Raw genomic sequence first — 7,578 nt, 5'->3', positions numbered from 1 at the left:
TTGGTGCCGAGGTGTTGAGTTCCCTGTCATGAGGCTCCGGGAGGGTTAGACAGGATAGGCTGGACCAGGACCAGGATGGACCCTCTTGGCTTGTTGCCCTGGAACCGGGTTAAGGGCATACGATCCTTCTGTCTTGGTGAGGCGATCGTAGGATTTCATCGTTCGATTGGAAGACACTTGCATTGAAGTTGGTGTTTTGTTGGGAAAACATCTGTTTCTGTCGGCCAACAGTTGCAGATGCCATGATGCTAGGTTAAGAATGATGGTATAGAATCAGACACATGACAGTAGAAACTAGCAATCTCGATGCACATCGACAGCTTCTGCCTGCATAACCAACTACTCACTGTTCTTTCAGTCATATCCGCAGCAGAGACAAGCGGAATTACAATCCTCACGATCCCCTGCCCCTTGTCCCTGTCCCTGATTCAGACCCACTGATAAGGAAACGAAACTGCCGTGAGGCTCCCAGTGGAGACACTCCTCGGTGAGGCGCCGTCTGTGGATCCCTTTTCTCAAGAGATCTTCCTTGGCGGCGGCTTGAAGCTCCTACCATCGGACAGGGTCAAGTTCCATACGACTTGCGCTAAAGAAGCTTCCAAATAAGTTCCAGAGAATCTTTTCTGTCATCTGCTATTTGTCACTCGATCGATTGACGTATGATGACGTACCAGAAAAGTCATTTTGCTGCTAGTTTTTCAAAAAATTGACGGCAGTTCATGAAACTTGACAACGAGTCGACATGACTGGATCTAGTTATACCGTTACAAGGCGTTTTACTCGGTGTATCCGATGTATCAGTAGATGGAGGAACAGAGAACTTCCAAGATCAGCATCTCCATGTGGCAAACGTTGAGATACTCCGCAACTGTAACAACGGCGCAGTGACAGATAACCTGAGAGACTACCAATGGCCTGGGTCATCTATCATCTTCAAATAAGCTTAAGAAGCAGTTTATTTCTCCTCTTTCAGCCATGCGAATTACTCCATACGACAGTATTCTAGAAGCCAAATTCCTTCTCTTGTGTGTTCAGTCATCCTGTGAGAAACCTCGTACCCTAGACTTGTGACTACAACACCACCAACTCCCCAAGCATGATACTCCTATAGCTATTATGTATCTTAAAAGTATCGATAGTACACAGAATTAAAATAAATATTCTATAGACTTGACAGCGGCAAACGCGCATCATCGTCATCAGTGGAGATATCACATGATCCCCACTTCTAGCCAGAACCATAAAATCAATATAGCCTCAACCCCTCCTCAACAACCATCAACACCACAATATACCCACACAGATCACTCACAATCCCCTCAAATCAAAATGGTCTACACAATCGTTGTTCACCTCTACGCCAAGGACGATGAGGAGTCCCTCAAGAAGCTCACCGCCAAGCTGATCGAGGCTAGCCGCGTCTACTCCCAGGACAAGGAGACTCTCTCGTGGCACGTTATGCAGTCCACCTCTGACAAGCGCGCCTTTACCATTGTCGAGCGATACGAGCAAGAGAGCGTGAGTTTTCTGCGATTAGTCACAAGAGTCAATGGATCGAAATGCTGACTATATGTACAGAGCCAAAAGTACCACCTCGAGAACCCTTACTGGAAGACTTTCGACCCTTACGTCATTCCTCTTCTCGAGAAGCCCATGGATTTGCGACGATTTGAGGAGCTTGATACTAGCAAGGACGTCGAGGTTCCCCAATAGATTATTAACAAGATCAATTAACTATCGAATGAAAGAATTACCGCCAAGTGCCCAAAGTCTCGTTGAAATATCAATTACACATATCATACGACCGAGAAGAGCTATTAACAAGATGAAGTGGAGATTCTCTAGCTCTCTAAGCCACCCACAGCTCACTTACTGCTGTTGAGCTCAGGATAATCAGGTAATAGCCAACCTCCCTTCTCCTCACTCGAAAACCTCGAAACCAAATATGGAATCCGCAAAAGACATACAATCCAAGCAAACCACTGAAGAATGGTCACTCCCCACTGCGTATCAGGTATAAACATCTTTATGACATTGAGCTTGACATTTTGCACCTCGTCGATGAACGGCCGCAGCGTCTTGTCGTAGTTTTCAAATGCCAACGACAAATTATCCGAATTCCGACTTATCTCTCCTGCCAAGACGTATGCACCGACGAAACTAGCTGTAGTTCCCATACCGCTAAAGGGAGAAGGGCAGTGAGCTGCGTCTCCAAGGAGCACCGCCCGGCCTTTGTGCCAGGTATCAGTCTGAACTTGAACTACCTCTTGTGAGTAAAAGTTTTCGGTAGTTTTCATGCCCTCGAGGAAACGGTTGATCTGCCATCCAGCATTACGGAACCTTGACGACCAGAATTCTTTCTGCTGCTCGACTGTGCCCTTGTGAATGCTGCATGTTTCCGGCGAGTCATCTTTCAGGATGAGATAGACTTGTGTTTCGGTTGAGTTATGTGTTCGACGAAATATCATTCTGCCTTCTGAAGCTGAATATGTTCTGCGAATGTTGGTGTCGCCCTCCATCCGTGGGATGAAATAATACGCCATGTGAAGACCGAGTTGTCGATAAGGATCTGGAGTGTTTGGTGGGTTGATTGCTCTTCGAATCCTTGACCCCTGTCCATCTGCTCCAACTAGAAAATCGAATGTATCTGATGTGCCATCTGAGAAATGAGCAAGAACTTGCTTCTCATCCTGCTCGAAACTCTCAACAGTCTTGCCAAAGATGTACTTCACGTCGTCCTTGGTTGCATCGTAGAGGATCCTCACAAGATCGCCTCTCATGATTTCATACTCGGACGTGACAGACTGTGCACCTTTGCCTGATTTGTTGGCGAGAATAGTAGCTATAACTCGACCGCTCGAGTCAACAATTCCCACACCGGCTTCGTCGACCAATTTTGAACGAACCGCATCGTCAAGACCCATGCGCTTGACTGTTTGAATGCCCTGCTCGCGAAAGTCGATTTGAGCACCTTTTCCCCGTAGAGCTGGGAATCTTTCGACAATGGTTACTCTGTGACCAAGACGGGCGAGCCAAAAGGCTAGGGCTGGTCCAGCGCAACCACCTCCGCAGATTAATACTTTGAGCGATGACATGAGTAAGATGATAAAGTCTGCAAATGATTAATATCTTGTTACAAGGGAGGTTTCTTGTTATAAGTTGATATCTAGAGCTCGGATATCTCGGATGGAAAGATATTGAGGTGTTGTCTTGTAAGACGGCCTATTCCAGATCCGATGGTGAGAGTTGTCTCGTGAAATCCAGATGCAGCACCGCGTTGATTCCAACTCCCAGTTGTTTACTACTTTCCACTCTGTTGTCGTGCAACTTTGTTGTACATTGAAACCATCAACACTTGCACAAATACCTATAGATATCAACTTGAACAGTATCAAATTAACCATCCATTTATCAGATTTGATCATGTTTTGGCAATAGTACATAGTCATGGACGTCATTATGCATTGTAAATTAGCAGTTATCGGTAATCGGCATCGACGGTGCTAAGTTAGTAGGCGGAACGATCCGTCTGCCCGCCGTTAGTAAGGCTCTGATGCACTTTCAACGTCGAATGCGGCATCATTAATAATGGTTAATACAGGGTATGAACATGAATGAATTTATATGAGCTTTAAAGATATCCAAATCCCCAAGACATGATTGCTGCATTGAAGGTTTCTTCCTCTCATTTGCCCATGACTTGCTTGCTAATGACGCATATTGATAAACCCAACGAGGCCTCAAAACTTATACCCAGTTCATTCAGATATGCAACTGCCTTGGAACAGAGACACCTCGAGGATGGTACTGGCTCGCTTTGGAATTTGACATGCACGCTTTGGCATTGCACTTTGATGATTTACAAATATATACCCAATTGTACTAGACTTGACCCTCATTCAGCTGTCATGTACTGCAGATCTCGATCTGTTTTGACGTCAATGGCTTTCATCCATGGGCACCGCATAACTATAAGAGACCCCCCATGAGGACTCATCGACAACCCTATCTCCCAAAGAAGCTTAAAATCTTGGACCAAGGTCTACAATACAATATAGCCTATCATCCCGTTACGGATACAGATCAATATACAACATGGATGAGACCTGGAAGCTCGCTGACAAATTTGATGGTCGCGTCACAATCACCGATGTAAGTCTTACTATTGCACCAGGCGAGGTGCATGACTAACGAACTGGACAAGGTCAAACCCCCGGTCCACTGGACAAACAATTTCGACACAATGGGTGGTGATTCGGTATGGAATTCCGATGGCTCAGTCGCCATGAATCTCACAAACCGTGATTTGACAGGGACGGTCAAGCCACTCTTTGGCCAGACGGGAACGGATATGCCGGCGACGCTTTTCGAGCTCAACAGCAAACACTACATATACATCGAGGGAAATGGGTTCCTGGCCGAGATCCTGAACCCGCCCGACCATCAGGCCATTACAGAAGCTATCAATGGTGGTGATGGTGTTTGGGAAGTGCTCGAGTTGCAGAACTTGTAAGGTGTTGCTGGACGGGTACATAGAAAAGACCCGTGACTCAAGGGCTTAAACAACAGATGGATTTGGATACGTTTACTGAATTGACTTATTTCCTGTCCTCAATTATGATCTGTCCCTGGTGATGCAATATACAGAGATTGGTCAAGGAAACAGCCATGTATCTAAACCAAGGATATCTCATCGACCGGGATAGGATTTTGTGCAAACAGCAGATTAAACTGACAGTGGTAATACTTCAAAAATCTGTGGAAAGAAAGGGTGCTCAATTCGATTCATCGCTGCGTCGGGTTTCGCATCGGGTCTGATATCGGGTCTGGCACCGAAGTCCGTATCAGCACAGGCAGTGATTATGCGGGGTCACTCATGTTTATATAAGACCATACATAACCTCATTCACATCACATTCTAGACTTAATAAATCCCCAATCAAATTAAATATGGCATCGAGAAATTGGGAAGAGGTTGCTGCTGAAAAGCGACAGCAACAAACACACGCCATCTCGGCTTTCAACTTGGCCGAACTGACCGATGTCGATGACAAGACAGAGCACTACAACTCCATCACAGAAATTGACGACCTTACTCACCTTGCCAAAGAAATAGAAAACGGGAAATACTCAAGCGAGGATGTCACCAAGGCTTACATCTCACGGTAAGTTTGTCTATCTCGTCTTTGTCATAAATGTTGACGTGGTTACGTTCAAGTGCCATCCAAGCACATACACAAGTAAGACCCTTGACCAAACGATACTAACAAGTAACTCACTCACAAAATGGTAGACAAACTGGTAAGTCTCAGTAATCTGCTTATTCCTGGCAACCTTACTCATCACCTGTCATAAGCCTCACAGAGATTCTCTTCAAAGACGCTCTAGCCCAAGCTCGAGAACTTGATGCATACTACACCACCGAAGGAAAGACGAAGGGACCACTTCATGGAATCCCCATCAGCTTGAAAGATCAATTCAACGTTAAAGGCCACGATACCACTCTAGGCTACACAGCTCGATCCTTTAAACCAGCTTCTGAAGATGCGGTGCTGGTCAACATGCTCAAGAAATTGGGTGCAGTCATAATTTGCAAGACAAACCTTCCGCAAAGCATCATGGTAAGCGTCCATTTATTTTACAGTAGTGATAGTAGCTGACGGACCCAGTGGGCTGAGACCGATAACCCTCTTTGGGGCCTGACGGAAAACCCCATCATCCCTGGCTACACTCCTGGAGGCTCGTCGGGTGGTGAATCAGCGCTTTTGTATTCCCGCGGAAGTATTGCAGGGTTCGGGACAGACTTGGGTGGGAGCATTCGCATGCCATGCAACATCATGGGCCTGTACGGTTTCAAGCCAAGTGTACGTCTCCCATCATCCTATCTGTTCAAACTAACAGCATATAGAGCTGCCGGCTACCATATGCCGGTGTACCAGTCTCCACTGAAGGACAAGAACATGTCCCTTCATCAATCGGACCACTTGCGCGCTCCATGTCGTCCATTCATGATATAACAAAGGCAATCATACTCCAGGAACCGTGGACCCAAGACTGTCGCAGCATCCCCATACCCTGGCGCCAAAACGCCTATGACGATATTCTGAAGCGCAAGCTGACGATTGGCGTCATTCGCGATGACGGAGTTGTGAAACCTCACCCCACTATCGCAAGGATGATTGAAGAAGCAGTTGCAACACTTGAAGCTGACGGCCACGAAGTAATCGAGTGGAAGCCAGATTTCCACGCTGAGTGCATAGAAGTCATGGACGCCTATTTCACTGTCGACGGCTGCGAAGATATCTGTCGCGATGTGGAAGCAGGAGGTGAACCATTCATTCCCGCTGTCAAAAGACTCATCGATCGTGGAAAGCCTATCTCTGTGTTTGAGTATTGGCAACTCAACAAACGCAAGCGACAGCTCCAACAGGCCTATCTCGAAAAGTGGAACAAGGCCATATCGTCAAAGACCGGTAGAGTTGTCGATGCTCTCATAACTCCGACTTTACCTCACGCAGCGGTACCACACAATAGCATCAAATGGGTTGGATACACCAAAGTCTGGAATCTTCTTGACTATACAGCTTTGGTTATACCAGCTGGGAGGGTTGAACCTGGTGACCTTGAAGCGACGATGGATTACGAACCGCGGAATGACATGGATGCCTGGAACAAGCAACTTTGGGAGGAGAATAAGAATGACATGGTGCAGAATCGACTACCAGTGGATATCCAGATTATTGGAAGGAACGTGGAAGATGAGAAGGTGTTGGCTGTTGGTAAGGTCTTGGATGGTCTTTTGCGCAACCGATAGTAGCAAAGATAGGACTGAAAGGTGCGGGTAGTACTGATAGAGGTTAATATTTGCACGACTCTGAAACGTCTCAGCCGAAACATAGATATATATTCATCGAGTTATTTATGTCTACAGTCACAAGAAATAAAGACTCAAGTAGTTTTGGTTCATAATTAAATTGTAATATTCGCATATATGTATATATCATTCAGTCATAGTCCTGCTAAACAAAAGCAGCCGCAAAACATCCTAAACCTGTGAGGATCTCTTTGTCTTCTTAAAGAAGCAAGGCATGCACAATTGGCCCATCTCAGTCCAGAATCCAACAGGAGGCTCGGTAAAGGTAGCCTCATAAGCCTCAATCTGGGGTCGCTCCCAGACCAGGTCAACCTCGTGGGGTTGGATGTACTTGGTCTTATTGAAGACCTTCCAAAAGGTGAAGAGAAGGACTGCAAGGATCTGCATGGAATAGTTCTGAAAGAAGACCTCGACGTCAAACTTGGGTCGGAAAGCGTAGTATCCGTAGGTGAGGACGATAACGAACTGGATGACCAGAGCGATGTAGGCACCGTAAGGCTGGAAGTAGCCGTAGTAGGGACGCTCGGTCTTTCGGTCGACGCCCTGGGCAACACAAGCGCGGTGGTAGTTGATAAAGGTAATGTTCATAACCATAAAGGTGATGAGACCGCCACCAGTGACAATGCTGATCAACCATCCAAGGACCTTGGCAGAGCCATTGGCCACCTAAAGGAAGGAGAGGAAGGGGAACAGCATGGTAACGC

The 7,578-nt window shown here is 46.4% G+C and overlaps 5 protein-coding genes across 5 annotated transcripts in view; 3 read left to right on the top strand and 2 right to left on the bottom strand.

Moving 5' to 3' along the window:
* Positions 1-1,329: 1,329 nt before the first annotated feature.
* On the top strand, positions 1,330-1,713 carry FGSG_13560 (uncharacterized protein; the record flags this gene model as incomplete). The annotated part of the gene is made up of 2 exons (XM_011330115.1): positions 1,330-1,518; positions 1,579-1,713. 2 exons carry the CDS (start codon positions 1,330-1,332, stop codon positions 1,711-1,713), a joined length of 324 nt encoding a protein of 107 aa, XP_011328417.1.
* A 4-nt stretch (positions 1,714-1,717) lies between these two features.
* FGSG_13561 (uncharacterized protein) lies at positions 1,718-3,095 on the bottom strand (the record flags this gene model as incomplete). Its single annotated transcript, XM_011330114.1, has 1 exon — positions 1,718-3,095. One exon carries the CDS (start codon positions 3,093-3,095, stop codon positions 1,866-1,868), a length of 1,230 nt encoding a protein of 409 aa, XP_011328416.1. The 3' UTR covers positions 1,718-1,865.
* A 1,000-nt stretch (positions 3,096-4,095) lies between these two features.
* Positions 4,096-4,513, top strand: FGSG_09336 (uncharacterized protein; the record flags this gene model as incomplete). Its single annotated transcript, XM_011330113.1, has 2 exons — positions 4,096-4,137; positions 4,175-4,513. The coding sequence occupies 2 exons, from the start codon at positions 4,096-4,098 to the stop codon at positions 4,511-4,513; spliced, it is 381 nt and encodes a 126-aa protein (XP_011328415.1).
* A 437-nt stretch (positions 4,514-4,950) lies between these two features.
* On the top strand, positions 4,951-6,814 carry FGSG_09337 (uncharacterized protein; the record flags this gene model as incomplete). Its single annotated transcript, XM_011330112.1, has 5 exons — positions 4,951-5,165; positions 5,294-5,301; positions 5,365-5,621; positions 5,670-5,864; positions 5,909-6,814. 5 exons carry the CDS (start codon positions 4,951-4,953, stop codon positions 6,812-6,814), a joined length of 1,581 nt encoding a protein of 526 aa, XP_011328414.1.
* Positions 6,815-7,045: 231 nt separating this feature from the next.
* FGSG_13562 (uncharacterized protein) overlaps positions 7,046-7,578 on the bottom strand; it is a gene marked incomplete at both ends in the record, with an annotated part of 1,715 nt that continues 1,182 nt past the window's right edge. Inside the window, one exon of the mRNA XM_011330111.1 lies at positions 7,046-7,540. Within this exon, the coding sequence (XP_011328413.1) occupies positions 7,046-7,540 (495 nt within the window). The remainder of the gene's footprint in view (positions 7,541-7,578) is intronic.

This window comes from Fusarium graminearum, chromosome 4 (assembly GCF_000240135.3).
Source record: "Fusarium graminearum PH-1 chromosome 4, whole genome shotgun sequence".
Taxonomy (NCBI): domain Eukaryota; kingdom Fungi; phylum Ascomycota; class Sordariomycetes; order Hypocreales; family Nectriaceae; genus Fusarium; species Fusarium graminearum.
This window is presented reverse-complemented; position numbering and strand designations above follow the sequence as displayed.